The sequence below is a fragment of the Paramacrobiotus metropolitanus genome, unplaced genomic scaffold (genome assembly GCF_019649055.1).
Source record: "Paramacrobiotus metropolitanus isolate TYO unplaced genomic scaffold, Prichtersi_v1.0 Parri_scaffold0000154, whole genome shotgun sequence".
NCBI lineage: Eukaryota > Metazoa > Tardigrada > Eutardigrada > Parachela > Macrobiotidae > Paramacrobiotus > Paramacrobiotus metropolitanus.
Genome location: NW_026570374.1, coordinates 74,961 through 94,486, shown reverse-complemented (window position 1 = coordinate 94,486; position 19,526 = coordinate 74,961). Strand labels below are relative to the sequence as shown.

Sequence of the window (19,526 nt, the reverse complement as noted above, 5' to 3'; positions counted from 1 at the left end):
GAGCGCGGCGTGAAAGGGTTCAATGTAGTTCACTTTTGGTTTTTGAACTGTGTAACTTAGCAACGTGTATTTAGCAATTAGCTGCTGAATTTTTATCAGAGCACCATTGAATACACCTTTAACGGCCACCACGAGAACTATGTAGTATGTATGTTGGTTAAGTAAAATGCTGTTTTTTCGTCTTTATTCCGATGCAAGCGAAACGGATATGTTGCCACAAGAAAAGTGCGGAATGATGAGAGATGCTTTGAAAAAAGCTGACACTATACGAAGTCTTATCGCACCCCCTGTCAAATCCTTGCCTTCCCAATTCATTTTGTTGAATTTAATTACAGTTCGGCTTAGCCCATGCCGTACATTATGGACCGTCAATAAGATCAATTTTTGAGATTTTCATTTCGTACTTTTTTCACTTTTTGCTGACGATGAAGATAGAAGATAGGCAGGAACTGTTACCGGTAATTGGGCATGTTTCAGCGAGAACAAAAGTTTTTTCGTACAGAAAACAAGATTTTGGCGAAAATGATCGCAAAGCCTAAGAAAAGACTGAAATGTCACAATTTTATTTTTCAGACAGCTCTCCTTTGCAGCGGCTGAGCAAGTTCTACAGTATTATAGCAGCGCGTCGGCTTCCATGCAGTGGCTAATGCGAAATGCACAAAACGGTTGCTACAGTATTTGTTGCTGAACGACTCAGAGCTGAATTGGTCCACCTTTGAGCTTCGAGATCTTTGAGTTGATTTGGCTGCTTAAGGTCCTTAGTTTTCCTCTGTGGCCCAAATGCCAGACGGCCTAAGTGTCAAGGAGCCAGGAATTCGGGTGGAAATTTGAAATTTGCATAAATTAATAATGAAATCGATACGACTGTTTCTTAATGAAGTTTAATCAATCTTTACGCTCTTATATAAGTGTGAGATAAAAATTTTGTATCGAATCTTCTGTCGCTGATGTGATCGGCGCATTTTACGCGAGATACACGAACTTTTCCGGCTGGTGCTGCCCGAGAATTAACACAGGCCATAGCGCGTATTTCTCGGCGAGAAATACGCGCTATGGCCTGTCCCTTTCCAGTTTCCAGCTTGCCATGGTCTCCTGGTTTCCTATAACCATTCGTCGACATCTGTGTATTTTCTGCTTTAATGACCTTTCCCGGTTTGTCTATCTTGTTCAACCTTCTCCCTTCCTCAAACGCAATAGTCTCAACTTTTTTCGAGATTTTTGCCTGTTGGGAATATATTCATTGCTTTTCTCCGTCCCCAAGCCGCATGAGGGATGGCGCAATAAAAAACTTAAATGCTAAATAAGTCTTGACGAGGTATGAGGAATAACGTAATAAGGAAGTACAGGATAAGGAAGTGATTGCGCAGCAATAAGGAAGTTATGTTCCACTTCCGGGACAGACAGACATTTTTCTAGTTTTGCTGAATTAGAGGACCTTCGCTGCGCTCCGGTCGAATATGCCAGCCAGCGTACGCGTAGGGTCTTGCTGCAAGAATTGCTAGAAATTCTAAGGAAATAGTCATATTACTTCAATTTTTAAAAAAAACGCAAATCTGTGGGAAGCTTTAGAAGCTTTATCCTGTACTGAAATCGTACTCACCAAGTTTCGCCCAAATTCAAATGTAAACTCTCAGCTAAGAGTCCTCCTCACAGAAACAGCTCTTTATTGTTTAATACACAAAAGAGAGCAAAAACTCATCCTTTTCATCCATTAAAGTGCAAAAAGTGACCTGTGGACACCTTGTAGACATCCTGTAGAAGTATACATCCTAAGGAAAAAACTAAGAAACCTAAGAATCCAGGTGACTACCGATAGGACTACGTGGTGTCTACAGCCTGTATGAAGTACACATGTCTACTGTGACTACAAGGAGAGAAAAAAATAATCCACTTTTTTCCTTTGGTACGGAACGTGCCACAGGTGATTAAAAAATTAATACAGGTATCAAAATATTGAAAAATTTTCCCAATCAAAAAATTTTCCCAAATTTTCCCAAGAAGTGATGTACCGAGTAATGCAACCGGCAAAAATCCGTGTTTAATGACATTGTGTGGCTATGTGTACGGAACGTTAGCCAACAAAAGTGGTCACTGGTCACTCGGTTATTCACTCGCTTTCCGCGTCAGGGCACTGGTCGGCGTGCACAGGTTTGGCCGGTACTCGCATTTCTATTTTCCGGTCGGTACTCGTAGAAGTCGTATTTAAGTTTCGCTGGTATCAGTCAGTTCGGCGAAAAAAGTTAGCAATTAGCGACGGGGCCATCACTAATTGAGGTGTGATTTCGGCTTCCTTCGTGTCATTTCGATAGAACCGCGTGGCTACATATACCATACGCGTCTACGGAAAAAATGGTACCCTAGTTTAGATTTTGAACTGTTTGCGGAGACCACCTCAACTTTTCCCGTTCATGAAAAGAAACCAATTGTGCAAAATTAAATTTCCTTCTTCACGCGCTTTTTTTTATAAAAAATAATAATAGACTACTTAAGCACAGTGAGGTGTTCTTTGCAACAATTCAATCGCTGATATGTGTCTGCAAAGGTGCGCATGCTTGCTGTCATCTGTTCTACTACCGAGTAGGACGGGACTTTGTACATATAAGACTATAGTCAAGCTCTTTTTTTATCGTTGGCGATACAAATCATTAATAAGCAGGTTTTCTGTAAAATTCCACTTCGAGTTCTTGTATTTTGGTATCAGCACTGACTGGTGAGTTTTAGCTATATACTTACTGTAATATCTATATTTATTTATTGTCTCACTTCGCATATTTAAAGGAAAATGCATGTTTACCGCTTTTATTAATCAGGTCTACATTCTTATGCTGGAATCCGATCCTACAATATCATTTAATATATTGGTTATCTGCAATAAGCATCATGTGCCATGTCGCATGGCGAACTACAGGTATAACAAGGTACTGCTAAATAAAATTTTCGTTATTATACAGTATACAAAAATTCGTTGTAATGATAAAAAATATAGCGCATTATTTTGCAACAGCAAAACATTGTTGGTCCTAAATCGCCCAGTCTTAAAGTTTCCCTTATTTCCCTTCGAATTTCTGAGTTACCGTCTTATAAGGAATAAGTACGAGAAATTTTTTACTTTATTATTCATGCGCTCGTCAGATAATTCTTTTCTCGTTTAAATATAAATGACTGGTTCAAGCTACATAATAGCATTAACTCTAAATTTATCCTGAACGTATGCCAGCATCGCCGCCAGGCTTTGCATGCACTACCCGTATGGTCGCTTAAGTGAAACACTATGGTAAGTGAATGGGCGATGGTCGTTTAAGTGAAACACCCAAAATAACATTTTCCACAGACCGATTTTCTTTCAGATTTTTTCCTCTTCCGATTCGACAGGATGTACCCTTTACAGAGTACTTGAAATTTTTAAAAAAGCTTGAACCGTTTTCTTGCAAATGCCTCGTAAAGAAATCAGTGACGAAAGCGTATTAGCCACGCCACGAGTGCCACTGCACTACGCTCAAATATTTGCAGTCACCGCCATACATGGGCGGCTGTACCATCGCCGTGTAAGATGTGTATTTTGAGCAAAACGAAGACAGTTTGATGACACCTACTTCAAGCAAACGAAGAAAAAATTCATTTGAACATAAATTTACCTGAATTGAATTAACAACCCCCCATGTATGGCAGTGACTGCAAATATCTGAGTGTAGTGCAGTGGCACTCGTGGCGTGGCTAAAACGCTTTCGTCACTGATTTCTTTACGAGGCATTTGCAAGAAAACGGTTCAAGCTTTTTTAAAAATTTCAAGTACTCTGTAAAGGGTACATCCTGAAAAAATCGGAAGAGGAAAAAATCCGAAAGAAAATCGGTCTGTGGAGAATGTTATTTTGGGTGTTTCACTTAAATGACCATCGCCCATTCACTTACCATAGTGTTTCACTTAAGCGACCTTACGGGTAGGGGAAGTACGCAGTTCGTAAAAATTATGCAGTTCCAAAATGAATACTTTTCACGTTGTTTTGCAGACTTACGCGTATTATAATTTGAAAAATATCATTCCGAGTAACCACCGATATACTCGTGCGGATTCGCGTATAACTAGGGTAGACGTTCCACTGAAAGAAGTAACTTTCCGCACATTACTGTAAGCAGCTATTTCATATAGGAACTAAACATTTACTACAACATTTATAATTTGTATAATTTTAATTTCGTTCAACAGTTGTGATACGAATAATGAAAAACATTATTATAGATTGTAATTTCCGATTTAAGTCACTTAATCAACGTGCTTTCGTATGTACTGTAAATTCTGTAATGGCAAGCTAGCCACTGTCCATCTGGTCCGCGATATGCAGGTTCTACCGAAATGACAAACGCTGAGCGCGCTACGCCTCATATACCCTCGGCTCGCCTGATGGCCCCGTTCAGCCCGTTGCTAATTAATCCTTATTCCGCTGATCACCTTTTCAGAATGCACCGCCACCAACTGCACTTGTCGATAAGCAAAAAGCATCAGAAAAATGTTTATTTCTGTATTACTAGTTTGCTGTGGCTGAAGTTACAGAACCAGCCGTTAACAATCGGCAGCAGTCGGAAATCTGCTCAAGTAGAAAGACCCTCCCGCTTGAACTGAAGCTTGGAGACGTCCGTTCCTGCACGTTTGAAGTCATGTTCCCACGACCGAGGCATATATTCTCTACTGAGTACTTTTTGACTTGAACTTGATTTTAACTAAACTTGGACTTTGACATTTACGCATTGGACGTTGACACTGACTGATTTTGTTTGTTGGACTTTGACAAAGTTACAGCGATGAGAGCGGATGACCGACCAAACATCAGACGGAATCGCTATATTAGTGAGCATGCGCAGCTACCATCCTTGTGTGCCGAGCCGCTAAGTAAGTGACTGATCGAACGTAGCTGTTGTACAGTGCGCAAAGCCACTATGGTGGAAAGTGGCTGACCTCAACCTGCACTACGAGACATTCATCCGCTGCGTCTCTTCCAGCATGCAGGAGTACCTCCAGAAGGAGAACGTGGTGTCCGGTGCCGACACCCTGGACCTGGACCTGATCGTGCCGTGGGCGCCGCAGAAGCGCGTCCTGGGTCACCCGGCCGCGGGGGTCTTCGTCAGCCACTGCGGCTGGAACAGCAGCCTGGAGGCGGCGTCCTACGGGGTCCCGGTGGTCGGTTGGCCGATGTTCGGCGACCAGCACGTCAACGCGATCATGCTGGAGCAGTTGGGCGCCGGGAAGACGATCAAGGGCACCGGGGTCATCGGGCGGGTGGTCCCGGCGGAAGAGATCGTCGAGGCCATCCAGACGGTGGCCGGGTGGAGGGAAGCGGGCGACGGGAAGAGCCCGTACCGCGAGACGATGCGGAAACTGGGAGAGAAGGCGCGCGCCACCATCGGACCGGATGGCCAGTCCACCCAGACCTCCAGAGCGTCCTTGACCAAATTTAATCAAGCAAAAATTTTATCCTTAATTAATTCCCATTTTCCGCAATACAACTATTTTTTATTATTACTTTATATGCGAACGTTGGCTGCATTACGTAAAAATCAGTGAATGAACGCCGGTTGTGTGTAAAACTGCACCGTCAGGCCTAATCGTGCACGTGCCGGGTTTTATCGCAGCCAAAACGGTGCGTGGCGTGCGACTGCGCTAACTTGTAACGTAGAAACCCGGGACTATTTCCGCCGACCGGAAGTGGTTATTGGGTAAGACGAGGGCGCACGGAAGCGGCAGCTGGCGTGCCAAGACGCCGTTAAACAACGCCGGGCTGACATGCACGTATTACGTATCCCTGCATATGTCGGTACTCGGTATATATAAGCAGCGCGTATTAGGCGCATTAGACGTAATCGACGCCCACCTGCCCCGCGGCAATTATTCCCTAAAAAACCTCTTTCACTCTTACAACTCTCCGCTCTCTCTCGCAATCACACATATGCACATATCCCCGCCAGATTCTTCTGAATGTCAACACTCAACAGTCACGTAGCTGTACATGTACTGACACCGGCAAGAAGCCGCTGCCGGCGCTGCAGCGTGTTGGCACTGACTTCCGGTTGCTCAGTAGCTGGAAAGCGCAGTCAAGACGTCGGTCTACTCGCTCCTTTATTTTCCCAATGCTGTAACTGTACACGCCGCACCACAATCGGGTGTTTTTTTGGCCGTTATTGTACGCTGTCGTTTACCTTGTCGTGCCGGCACGCGTACACTTATTCCTCATCAATACATTATTGACTTCGCCAGCATAACAAAGTGCACTACTTCTGTCGGCATTGATCGCGGAAAGCGGAGACTTTTTTATATGCATCGATAAGAAGTTGGAAGGCTACTACAATATACGCGCTATTTTTGTACGTAGTGTTAAGTTGTTAACAAGCAGCGGCGTTTAGCAGTGCTGGTTGTTATGTATGTATCACGTGCCGGCAATAATCTTGATGGCGGTGACGACGGCACATCCGGTGCGGAGTGTAATCGGATGCCGGGAGTAATGCTGGCGCTGTTGACTGTTGACGGTTGACTCTCCACACTCGCGCTCACCTACACCGAATTTATCTGCAGATTTACGCGGCCCAGTCAGCGTAATTATATCCCGCTGGGTTGGATGGCGCTGCTGTCTCTCTGGATCGCTTAATGCGCCTCCAATTCCCGGCTCCACCGCCAGCGAATCCTCCTCAGCGGAAAATTGCATTTAACTGTCCGCTTCGCGGGATCCGCGGCTCACCGGTGTTTCTTACAGGAATTTGCAGGCGGGTGTCGTAGATATGTTGCTACGTGTATACCGGAAAATATCCTTCCTGTTATCGAATTAACGTTCAACGCAGCGGCGATTATTTTTATTCCACTGACCCTCAACCTGACTTGCATTGGATATTTGTTGGATATATATTGAGTATTTCATATATGCACAAATCTGTATATAATGCATATACCGGCAAATTTTCCCGACAGACTATCCAATAAGCGCTTCACGCAGCGGCGATTATTTTTATTCAACTTACCTTCAACTTAACCAAGCGTTGACTGGATATTTTTGGGATGTTCCCTGGATAACTTTTGCCCCATATCCGGATTATTATACGAATAAAGTAGTAACGCAGCGGCGATTATTTTTATTCAACTGACCCTCAACCAAGCGCCGTTTCTTGGATGTTCTTGGATGCTTCCTTGTTTATTTCTGGATATATAACAGGGAATTAATGATTAACGCAAGCTTATGGAGTGGTCAGCCAACGCCAGCCTCTCCAACACATCCGTGCCCACACGCTCCCTCTTCACGACGGTGTGCAGCCTAACCATCGTGCTGACCGCCGTGGTGGGCGGCCTCCTCAACCTCCTCATCATCGCCGCCTTCGCGCGCCGCCGCAGCCTCCTGACGCCCTTCACGGCGCACGTCCTGCACCTGTGCCTGTCCAACCTGCTCCTCATCTTCACCGCCACGCCGCTGCTGGCCCGCCACAGCCTCCTGGGGCGGTGGGACATGGGACGGGTGGCGTGCCGGTTCTACCTGTACTGCGTGTGGACGTTGTACTGCCTGCCGATCCTGCAGCACCTCTTCATCGCCTACGACCGCCTGCTGGCCGTCTGCTGGCCGCTGCTGTACCGCAAGGCCAATAGCCTGGCGGCGGTGACGGCGTTGAGCGGGCTGGCGCTGGCCTACGCCCATTTGTGGGCGTTGCCGCTGCTGTTGCTGGACGGCCGGCGCCGGCTAGCCGCCGACGAATGGCAGTGCTTCGTGGATATCTACGCGTGTCCGCTGCACGCCATCACTGTCCAGCTGATGCTCTACGGACTGCCCATCCTGGCCACCTACGCCGCCGCCCCGCTGGTGGTCGCCAAGGTCTGGCACAAACGCCTGAGACGGATGCGGATGCACAGTTACGCCTTACCCGGTAAGTTTAAATACATCCAAACAATTTATACAATATGACACAGTAATTTTTATAATGTACTCGTATATTAGATGTGTTTTATTTATTCTTTTTTATTTTTTTATTTTTTTTGTATCACATCTTTTTAACTGACGCAATTACCGCACGCTGGTCGAAGCAGTTAAAGCAGAAAAATCGAATTGGAAAATCGACAAATAAATCGAAATTAATATTATTTATCCTCCTCCTCTTTAAACAGCCGAGGCTGATGATTTGCAATATCTATATTGATCAACATGCGGAATGTTTTATCAGTTCAAAATGGGTTGCGGCAATTGTATTATACAGAGCGGAGCTTAATGTTATTCATGGCCGGCACTGTTGTTTTCACTATACCAAATTTTGTAGCGTCTTTATTATTTTATAATGAAAACCTTGGGAAAGTATGTGAAAAGTTTGCCCAAAAAAAGTAATATGCTACTGTGTTTTCGATGCGGTGCGCTTAAAGATGTACCAAGTACAGATCTGTATTAATATTAAGGACTGTTACGAGTAACTGTTATATCCGCTTGTAAACAATCAGGCGCATTGATTGATCCTCCCATATTCCGCCATCCGCCGCAACGCTTTAAGCGAATAATTATCGAGCGAGCAAACGAAGACAAAAAACGACGCCGGCCGGCAAACGCCCCTGGGTTCGGCTTTTAACTTAATGTACCGTACTTTACGCGCATTAGCGGGGTAGCGTTAACGGCTTGAGAAAAAGCAGTGATTTCTGCGGTTTCGTCGTCATCCGGTGTGACGTCATTCGACATCCGGAGTGACGCTTATACTATACAGAGGGGCGAAGCCGGTGCCGGCTGCTTGGAACTGGGTTAATTACGGGTCTTTTTGCTGCGATGCAGAACAAAGAAATAATTATATGCATCATTGTGGTATCTGCATATATGACATATATATATGACGTATATGCGCTACTGTTAATGCTTTAAAAAACCAACAAGAAACGTTGACACATGTGCCGGGTGCAGTGAAAGAGGAGACATGAATCGAGATTCTGGATGGCTATTCAGATTTCAATGGCGCCGGCTGTAAACAGTCAACAGTGCTAATCGATCCCGACCGCACTACCGGCGAACTGCCATCGACTGCTCCTTGAGACTGCGGCAGCCGCTGATTGCGTCTTCCACGCCGGCTTATTTACCGGTTAAGCCGTCCTTGTCAACGCGCTGCTTCCGCTTCGTCTCTAGCACTGCATGAACGTGACCTTTACCCTCATTAACGCTTAATACATAGCGTTATGTACCCATCTGTTTAATGTTTGATTTACCCGTACCTTAACGCCTACACTAGGTTATACGTAACACATAATACCGTACAGTACATCGTTGTGAAACGCATCTGTAGGATAATAATTAGAATAATTATCTATAAACAAGAACCCATATAATTCAACCTATACTTATTTACTGAATTTATATAAAATTTGTATATCTTTCTATATAGCACAGTTACAGGTTATATATATTTATGTACGTACTGTACGTGCATACGTAACTGTAATTATACGCGTATTTCGATTTAATATGAAACTAAGAATAATATTATCAATATCAAATTGAAACACGTAAATAATTACAGGTATACTACGTATGTATATATATCTTACGGTTAATTTAATACGCATCCTTTATACATACACAAAACTACTGCAATGGCCTATTAACTGGGCACTGCATTGCAGAGCCCACGGACGACATGGTGAAGTACGAGCCCTCGGAAGTGTGCTCCTTCAACCCGGCCAGCCTCCCCGGACGGCACTCGCGGCAGTCCAGCCTGGCGCCCCTGCCCAGCTACCCCAGCCACTGCAGCCAGACCCCCAGCCACGCCTCCAAACCGCCCTCCTCCCAGACCCTGACCTTTCTGCAGTTCCTGCGCAAGGACCCCAAGCTGTACCTGTTCTGTCTACTGGTGTCGGCGGAGATGTTCTTCTGGGGCCCCAAACTGACCTACTACCTCCTCTTGAACAACCCCGCCTACTTCCACCCCGACATCCTGCTGGCCGTCACCGCCAACTACGGCCTCCTCTACTGCACCGATCCCCTCATCTACCTCTTCTGTCTGGACGGTCTCCGCAAGGAGGTTATCAGCATCCTGCGCTGCCGGCCCCGCACCACTCTTATATAACGAAATTGTACATGCCTCACTCACCTGATCATGACCTTTACCGTGATTGCACACCGATCTTTCCTTTATTGGATTTCACCATTTTGTAAATTATTTTTGATATCCAACGTGACCTTTACGCTGCACAATAAAATTACACATATAATATATCTCGCATTGATTTGTAAATAATCTGGATAATTTATACATTTTGTCGTGACCTTCATGTTGCACAACAAAATCACAAAATAAATTAATTCCATATTAATTTGCAAATGGTTTATCATAATTATCGTGACCTTTATGTCGCACAATTAAATACTTGTACATATGATAATTATATACATATGCATATCTCTTATTAATTTGTGAATATTTTAAGCAAACAGGTTCAGCAGTGACCTTTTGGTCACTTTGTTCGAAGAATTCAGTTAGCCAATGAACACCGCACACATTACTCTTTAGTCGCATATATACGCCGCAAGCGTTGGCCATTTTGCCATTTTAGTATGTGTACAGAATAAAATGTGGACCGGAAGTACTGCGGTCTCAGCGTCTGGCGCTACGCATGCCGGCCACGGTGGGCACCAGCGTGCTCTTGCGGCGCCCGGCGGCGGCCGCCCTGACCTTCTGCAGGCTCTCCGTCTCCGAGACGTCCGAACCGCGTCGCGGCGAGTCTCTACCCGCGGCGGACGGCGACTCCTCGCTCTCGGCCAGGATGTTGGCGGCCGTGTAGCGACGCGTGAAGGCGTCCATCTTGGCGAAGCGCTGCAGCATCTTCTCGTCTTCCGGACTCAGCTGGCTCGGACGCCGCATGCCGTCTGTCAATTATATAATTTCATATATTCGATAAAACGCATAGTTGTGTATATGTACCGGCATCCGTGCGCTGCGGATTGGGCACACGCTTCAACCAGGCGTAATGCAGGACGGCGTAGATGAGGCCCACCACCATGCAGCCGCTGCCCCAGATGATGTAGGTCAGCCGCGGCTGCAGCTTCTCAAACATCACGCCCCCGGCCAGGCCGCCCACGCCGCGACCTACACCAGGACAAGGTCGTCACCTTTAATATGACCTGCCGTTCCCATAACGCTGCTCTTCATTGCACAAATGTTCTGCGCTTGCGCCTTGTAGCATATATACTTACGAGTACGGTAGATGTCGGTATTCATATTGCGCAAAAGCTTGTGGCATATGAAATTACAGATGCCATTAATATTAATTACTTGATACATGTACATATGTACAATACAGCACCGTAAATACGGGATAAGGATTGCATGTTAAGATAAATACTGCACCTTTATTTGTTCTATATATTTACGTATAAAAATTCAAAAAGTAACTTATAATAAACTGGAAGTAAGTATTTTAAAATAAGTTATGTAATAAATATACATAAAATATGCCCAATTTGAATATATGTATATTATATATATACCCATCGCGTAATGTACGCTGCCGATGACGCCCTGCAACGTGGCCAAATAATCGGGCGCAATTTTGCCGCAATACACGGAGGCGACCACCCACAGCAGGGAGGTGGTGAAGGCCTCGAGGATCTCGACGGGGAGGATGAGGAAGGGGTTGTAGGTGGAGCTGTAGGCGAAGAAGCGGCAGCCGTACAGCAGGAAGCAGCCGATGAAGACCTTGGTGTGGCCCATGTGCCGCATGATCCACGTGCTTCCGGCCACCACCGGCAGCGCCGCCACCGAGGCGACCGTGTTGGTCATGCCCAGCACCCACGTCGGCGACTGCAGGTCCTCCATGAACCAGAACAGGTAGCTGCCCAAATTTTATCTTATTTTAATTTAATTTAATCTAAATTTAATTTGAATTTAATACTTTATTCATTTTTATTATGACAAATTTTATATATGGATATTTTCTTTTGTTTTTTAAATTTTTTTAAAATTGGATGTTAATTTATTATGATTTATTTTAATTTAATGCTAGCACACAACCGTCAGTAGCTGCGCTTAACACTGACTTTTCCAGAAATCCCCACGCGCATCCCGCCAGGAACATCATGACGACGAAGACGAAGACCTTGGGATTGCGCAGCATCTGGCCCATGTTGGAGACGATGTTCTCGGCGGCGTTGCGCAGACTCAACGTCATGAAACAACTGATGACCAGTGCGGCCGAGTGCATGGCGCCGAAGGTAATGAAGGAGGGCGCGTAGTTGGGCGAGCCGGTGTACTGCGAGGCCACGCCCACCAGGTACCCCGACAGCGGCGGGAAGATGGCCACGCCGATCAGCGAGAACATCCGCTGAAATCCCAGATCACCTGCAACACACCCGGTTGATTACGGAGCGCCCGTGACCTTTCGGGGACTGACCTCCGTGCTCCTCCGACATCTGGTAGGCGGCGGCGTCCATCAGCGGCATCAGCGTGGAGCCGACCATGCCGGCAAGCATGCGCAGAGCGAAGTACAGCACGAAGACGAGGGTATGGTTGGCCGGCGGCGTCAGCACCCGGCAGCTGCCTAGGAGACCCACAACCGCCGCGCAGCGCACCTCGCAGTCCGGGTGGTCGGCGGCGCGGCAGCCGAGGCGCGTGGAGGACTGGCCGTTGAGGGAGAACTGCTGGATCCACCAGTCGTTGGTGCGGGCGATGCGCTGGATGAAAGCGTTGGTCAGGCGCGGACCGGAAGTGTCGCCGGTGCTGCTGTCCGCCAGGGGGAGGCAGTGGCGCCAACCGGAAGTGGTGGCGTCCACGCACAGACTACTGGCGTTTCTGTTAAACACGGCCTTAACGTATATATATTATTCATACAACATATATATATTTTTTATATAACGTATATGTAATATATATATAACGTATCACGTATCTGTATATATGTATATTATTGAACTAATTAATGAGCCGTGCTGACCCGCAACGGCCATAGGCACGGCATTCCCGCAGCTGGATCTGCGACTCCAGGGCGTCCGGGCCCGGCCAGGAGGTGGTGTTGGGCAGGCAGTCCTGGTCCATCACCGAAAGGTCACTCAGCAGCGGGCGGTCCAGCGGCGCCGGCAGCCGGCCCGGGGCGGCGGCGCAGGGCAGGGTGAGGTTGAAGCGGACGTGCTGGAAGTCGGTCATGTGGATGCGGGAGACGGCGGAGGGGACGGCGAAGCAGAGCAGGAGGTGGACGAGGATGCTGAAGAGGTTGAAGCCGATGAGGACCAGCTTGTAGTTGCCGATCTTGTCGGCCAGGAAGCCGCCCAGCAGCGGGCCCAGACAGCTGAAGAAGGGCAGGATGCCGTAGATGATGGCCGACTCCGTCAGGGACAGGCCCACGCTCTTCATGTGCACCGACAAGTACGGGTACAGCGCCGCGATGCCTGCATAAACAACGCCACTTCCGCTCGTACTTTGTATACCCTAACTATTTACAGAAAATTAAAACAATAATAATCATACTGAATACTGATTAATTACGGACTATGACGCGTTATACTGAGCACTTTAATATTAACGATAGTAACAATTATATCGTTAATGATTTGGCTAATCCAGAACCAGTCACAGTAAGTAATTAAAAATTAAATTACTAGTGCTTGTATAGATATAGTCTTAATTAAACAACGTAATAAAATAATAATTTTTAATACATACGTATTGCAGCTATTTTAATTTATAATAATCTTTTTGAGCGCTTTTAATCATTTTGTAACCGTCGGCGTATTTATATTTTAATGTTTATCATGTGTACTGACCTCCGTACATAAGGAGCATAAGGACTTTAAGCGGGACCAGTTTGTAGTTGATATGGAACCATGCCGGCTTCCTTTTACGAGCATCTATAAATGCCGGCAGTGTCGCGCCGTAACCGCCGCTTCCATCGTCCCCGCTGCTGGACGGCTTCCGCTCGTCACCGCTGCCGTTGGGGATGTACGACACTTCCGACTCAAACGCACCGACTTCCGGGGGGCTGACATGACGACGTAAAGGCGGGGACAAATGCCGGCATGCAGCGAATTCGAATATTTCAACAGTAACGCAGTATCCGGCGTATGCTGATAATTGAACGAAGCTTGTATACTTTATGTACGTATAATAATTATGTACGTATAATAATTATACCATAATTGAAATCAGTCGAACAACAAAGATACAGGATCGAAAAAATAACGATAAACACGCAACAAGTTACAATCGTATACGAGTACTAATGCAGCGGAACCGTTCACAGCCAGGTGAATAGAATACTGACTGGCGTGTTTCCGGTCAGAGCCGCTATTTACGTACAGTACATACACAAATCACATGTACCGCAACGTTCGACTGCCTTCTTCGCAGCCATTGATTGGCCAACGTCGTATAATCACTGGATTTATTATTTCTCTGAGAATCCTCCAAATCCATTAAATTTCTTATGCAACTTTAAGGACTCAGTCGAAACAGATGTTTATACAACCAGCAGCGCGCATTTTATATATATAAGGGTGGAGAAATCTTCCCGACAAGCGCGCACGTAAGCCTCGTGGATCATAAAACGGGCTTTAGTATTTTTGCAGCCAACTGTTGAGGAAATAAATTTAACGAGAACCGTTCAGTTTCCCGTTATACTGCATAACCGACGCGGGAATGGCCATAAAAACCGATAAGCGGCGAACGCTTCGTTCTGGTTCGAGTACAGTGCTGTGCGGTGCATCCGCCGGTTGCCGCTCTGCGGGCGGCAGCTGCATTTTGCGCGGGAGCGCAGGCAGACTGGCTGTCAGACAGCGTCAGTGGGTCAGTGCCAGTGGCTAACGCCGGTCATCGCTTTCTAACGTCTCTCTGCTCTCTCATTCATTGTCAATTGCGCAACAGGCTAGCCTTGTTGACTCAACAAGAGTTGCTCATTTTTGCGTCCATTGTAAGTACTTACTCGTACACTACTGCAGTACGATATAAAACGTGCAAATTTACTGCGGAACGCCACGTGCTTAATCCACGTGCGCTGAACGAATCCATCTTGTGAATTGTGTCTGTCAATGATTCAATCCAAGTTGTAAATTTTTATTTTAAAAATACATCTTATGGTACAAAAAATTATTACAGTATTTTTTGTACAAAAAAAATTTTATTATTTTTTATATTTAACCTTTCCCGAATTACTGCCCCAGTGTGCCTGTATTTCTTATCAACCTTTTGTGGCTTTACTAAAATATCACGTGTTCAAGATGGATCTAGTCGATCCCGTTGTGCTGCAGTGGCTGGTGGACGCTGGAGAGATCCGCATTGGCGATACAGGCCGACCCAACGCACCCTTACTGGTCGCGGCCGCGCTCCCTGCTGATCCTGCCCCCGCGCTGGAGACTCTTCCGGAAAATCACGTCGACGAAGATACTCAAGTAAAAAAAATAAAATAATTAGTAATTTCTCCAGTCGTACGTTCAGCCGTACGTACGATACATTACTGCTAAATTTTTCCTTGACCGGTTCAGCTTAAACCGGACCGCAAACCGAGTTGTATTTTCTCGGTCTTAGTCAACTGCAAACTTTTCTTCAATACTCTTACTGCGTTATCCTAAAAAATTATCAATTAGGTAGATTAATATTTCTGAATTCACTAACCTTTCTAACACAAAATGATCACATTTCCAAAAACTTAATTTGTCGGCTCCGTACCGGGCCGGCCGGCCGTCGTACCGTGGGCGCGTGATCAACGTTGAGGCTGATGGCTCTTGCCTTTCTCTACTTTGTTCAGTTTCGTGTTGGGTTCCGAGCGCAGCAGCTGAGAGAAATCAGAAATCTGGCAGCACAATATTGCTTTTAATTTTTACGTTGACAAGATTTTCCTTTCTTAATTCCGCTTCGAATATTTCTTTACTGTAAACGTGTTTCTGATTGTTTTACTGGTAACCTGATTCCTCTGAGAAATGGTGAGTAGAAGTGTAGAAACGACAAACAGCAGAAACAGGATATAGAAACGGGCACTGCGCTGCTGCGTTCGATGCTGCGTTGAAAGTCCGTGCGATCCGCGCGTTTGCCTTTTGAGAAACCTCTTTACCTGCGTTTTGCGCCCTTCATAAAATAAAAAATCCTTGGCACATTCGTGTTTTCATACGGTCATTGTGTGTTCTTTCGGGTTTACTAAAGTTTTGCATGGATTTCGTGAGTTCGCTGAAACCAGTCCACTGAACGTTGTGACGTTGTTTACCATTTTCACAGTCTGGTACCCGCGTCGCCCACGAGCACCGCATGGCCGTCCGTCACGCGGAGCTGAAGCGCAAGGTCGAGCAGCGTCGAATGACTCGCGACAAGACGGCCGAACTGGACTCCGTCGTGAAGGCACGCCAGGCGAAGGAGGTGGAGGAAGCCCTGGAAAAGATTCGCACGGTAAGCAATCAATACGGCGCATGGGGCTCACTTCACTGTTACAGCCGCTTGGTTTATGCTGTTGTACAGGTTTCGGGCCATTTACACTATATTTTATTTCGCCCGTTTTTCCCATTTTCTGCGCGGTAGTTGTAAATTGTGTGACGCGTCTCCGCAGTGGGGAATTCCAGATTTTATAATTGATAAAAAATCTACTTTGATAACGCTAAGATGTAAACCGACTGTAATCCGCAATGGTGAAGTGAGGGCGATGGACGACGTGGAAGTTGTTGCGTCATCTTTGTTGTCTGTTTGTGCAGGATGTCTACAACTGCGGAGTCCTGGGATGTCGCCGGTGCCGTCCGCCGAAGCAGGTGGCCCGCATGAGCACCAAACCCTCGGCCAAGGCCCCGCGCAGCGCCAGTCCGGCGCCTGTCTTGGAAGTGTTGACTCACAAAATGGTCCGTGGCCAGTGTTTTCCTTTTATTTGCTTTTTTATTTCTGATTTTCTGTACTCAGTTATTTATTGATTTTGCTATTCTTTTTTATAATTTTGTTATTATCCTTAATTGTAGTGTTATTATTCCCCTTAATTATAGCGTTATACCGTTTTTGTTGCTATTTTTTAAAATCCGTTATAATTTCATTTCGGTGGTGTTGAGTGACTGTTGAGCGTTGCGCGTTTTGTGCAGGAGAAGGACGTCGTGTGGATGTGGTGCAAGCCAGCCACGGCCAAAGCCCACCCCGACTACCGCCGTCAGTGCCAGGTGCCGGCCCCACTGCGTGAAGCCTACGTGCAGAAACTACAGAAACTCCAGCGCATCCCCACGGAGGCCGAAGGCTGGTAAGCAAAATTCGGCATTTTATCGTTATTCATTTATTATTATCATTTATTTGTAAATAATTATTTTTATTTATTGCTGTTTATTCATTTGTTGTTACTGCATTCATGTTTATGTATTTTATTAAGTAATTAATTTTTGTTGTAATTTATTGTAATTTGTAATTGTTTTTTCTCAGTATTTCCTATTTAAATTCTTGGTTTTTCTCCTGTTAATCGCCTCGGTTGCTCGTTGCTGTAGGACGGTGGAGGACGAGTCGAACTTACGCGCGGCCATCCACCCGCACATGAGCGCCAAGCAGATCCGTCAAAACCGCGAACTACAACAGTTCCAGGACACGGCCCAGTGGGACGCCGACACCAAGAACGGGAAGGTGGCCGGCAAGAAGCGCAAGGCGCCCAAGGACGACAACAAGACGGGCCCGGCGCTGAACGAAAACGGCAACCAGTACTATGAAATCGAGAGCATTCTGGGCGCGGTGATGAACCAGGGCAAGAAGTACTACCTGGTCAAGTGGGTCGGCTGGACGCCGGAGAACAACTCCTGGGAGGAGGAGACCGCCTTCGCCGGCAGCAACCACCTGCAGGAGGAGTTCTTCCAGAAATACGGGTACGTGCATTTACTGGATTTTAATTGCGCTCGTTACAGTACATAAAAAATTTATCAAATTTGATTTATCGAAGAAAAACTGAGTAATTTAATTTTTCTGATAGGTAAACCATTCAGTTAGTTAGCTTTGAACTCTAAAAAAAAAGTTAATTTAATACGAGTACTCTTGATATCAATCATTTTAATTTCTTCAAGAAATACGGAGGATTTAATTTTAATACTGCTAATTATTAATTGAATAACAAACTTGATTTACACATTGAGAAACAGTGATTTGATTAATTAGCTTTGTTTTCTTGCAGAAATACAAATATGAGCAGTTTAAATTAGTCCGTATTTATTTTGTTCAGCTGATTAATTAAATTTGAATCCTTCAAAAAATGCAGATAATTTAATCAGGATTTAATTGTGTAATTAATTGGAATTGAACTCGTTGATGCAGGAAAGTGACTTGGCGCAATCCGCGCGTGATGAGCCCCGAGGGGGAGGCGCACGAGGCGTGGCTGGTGAAGCTGGAGAAGACGGAATACGCGGACAGCAAGCAGGGCGCGGCCAAAGCGGGGGAGGCGGAGCCGGCGTCGGAGAGCAGTCAGAGCGGGGAGGAGCCGTCCTCGGGCAGCCAGACCAGCCAGGGCAGCCAGGAGGGAGAGGAGGAGGCCGCGTCGTCGCCGGTGCGCCCCCACCAGGGCCCGCTGAAGCGCGACGGCGAGGGCGAGGAGCTGTACGAGGTGGAGCGCATCGTGGGGGCGCTGCTGCAGAGCGGGCCCGGCCGCAATAACAAGATGTGGGTGCTGATCAAGTGGCGCGGCTGGGAGCTGGCCGAGTGCACCTGGCAGAAGGCCACGACGCTCAAGGAGGCCGCGTGGGCCCTCAACAACTTCTACGCCGACTACGGGTCAGCGTAGAAGTTCTTCTTTAATTTTTACTTGACATTTGTACAGATTTATTATATCTTGTATTCATATTAATTCTTATTCAGTCAATATTACACTCAGAATTATTATTTTCATTATTTATTCTTCTACAGAGTATTATATATTTATAATTTGATTACGTTTATTGTGGGTGGCTTGAATTATCGTAGATTAATTTTTAAAACTGGTAATTTATTGTCGTTACTCATGGGAATTGTTTTAATTACTTTAATTCGGATAAATAAATCTGTTGTTGTTGTTGTTGTCAGGAAGCCGACGCAGATGAGTCCGAAGATCCTGGCGCCGGAAGGCCGCCACTTCGAGGACATGCAGGCCGCCGCGGGCGCGGCGCAGCGCGCCAAGACCGGCGGCCAGGTGGGCCGTCCGCGTAAGCGCACCAAACAGGACTGAGCGGCGCGCCGGGGAGGAATAGTGGCTGTTGCAGTGGCGCACCGGAATGGTTGGATCTGTTGGTTGGTTTCTTGCACAGGCGGCGATATTCTCGTTTCTTGCCCTTCCTATTCCTAACCTTATGGACAGAGTATTTTTGTATGTTTTTTGTGTAATAATTCCCTGTTCCTAATCAGACAATTTCCGCGCGGGGCCCAGGTTATTTCGATTTTGTAGGATATTTTTGATGTGTTGGTTGAGGCCTTCCGTTAGTCCGTTCACTTGTCAGACCGAGACCAGTGACGATAATTTGATACTACTCTCTTTTTCCTCAGGCACACCGACAGCGGCGCAGTGCGATGGTTCAGCCGCGATTTGATTAGTTTTTGGAGTTGTTTTTGTTAGTTTGTGCAGCAATTAATAAAACACTGTAACC

At 46.2% G+C, this 19,526-nt stretch overlaps 4 protein-coding genes across 4 annotated transcripts; 3 read left to right on the top strand and 1 right to left on the bottom strand.

Annotated features, from left to right (window-relative positions):
* The first annotated feature begins 4,459 nt into the window (after positions 1-4,459).
* On the top strand, positions 4,460-5,557 carry LOC129599768 (uncharacterized). Its single transcript, XM_055498081.1, has 2 exons — positions 4,460-4,885; positions 4,996-5,557. The coding sequence occupies exon 2, from the start codon at positions 4,997-4,999 to the stop codon at positions 5,555-5,557; it is 561 nt and encodes a 186-aa protein (XP_055354056.1). The 5' UTR covers positions 4,460-4,885; position 4,996.
* A 580-nt stretch (positions 5,558-6,137) lies between these two features.
* Positions 6,138-10,225, top strand: LOC129599758 (uncharacterized). The gene is made up of 2 exons (XM_055498070.1): positions 6,138-7,893; positions 9,617-10,225. Exons 1-2 carry the CDS (start codon positions 7,218-7,220, stop codon positions 10,057-10,059), a joined length of 1,119 nt encoding a protein of 372 aa, XP_055354045.1. The 5' UTR covers positions 6,138-7,217; the 3' UTR covers positions 10,060-10,225.
* A 189-nt stretch (positions 10,226-10,414) lies between these two features.
* LOC129599759 (major facilitator superfamily domain-containing protein 6-like) lies at positions 10,415-14,427 on the bottom strand. Its single transcript, XM_055498071.1, has 8 exons — positions 14,305-14,427; positions 13,749-14,048; positions 12,923-13,373; positions 12,383-12,780; positions 12,030-12,330; positions 11,481-11,824; positions 10,915-11,079; positions 10,415-10,859 (listed from the first exon to the last, which is right to left on the bottom strand). Exons 1-8 carry the CDS (start codon positions 14,333-14,335, stop codon positions 10,588-10,590), a joined length of 2,262 nt encoding a protein of 753 aa, XP_055354046.1. The 5' UTR covers positions 14,336-14,427; the 3' UTR covers positions 10,415-10,587.
* A 1,319-nt stretch (positions 14,428-15,746) lies between these two features.
* On the top strand, positions 15,747-19,524 carry LOC129599724 (uncharacterized). The gene is made up of 7 exons (XM_055498033.1): positions 15,747-15,899; positions 16,189-16,356; positions 16,656-16,796; positions 17,028-17,179; positions 17,418-17,786; positions 18,229-18,681; positions 18,970-19,524. The coding sequence occupies exons 1-7, from the start codon at positions 15,897-15,899 to the stop codon at positions 19,109-19,111; spliced, it is 1,428 nt and encodes a 475-aa protein (XP_055354008.1). The 5' UTR covers positions 15,747-15,896; the 3' UTR covers positions 19,112-19,524.
* Positions 19,525-19,526: the final 2 nt, after the last annotated feature.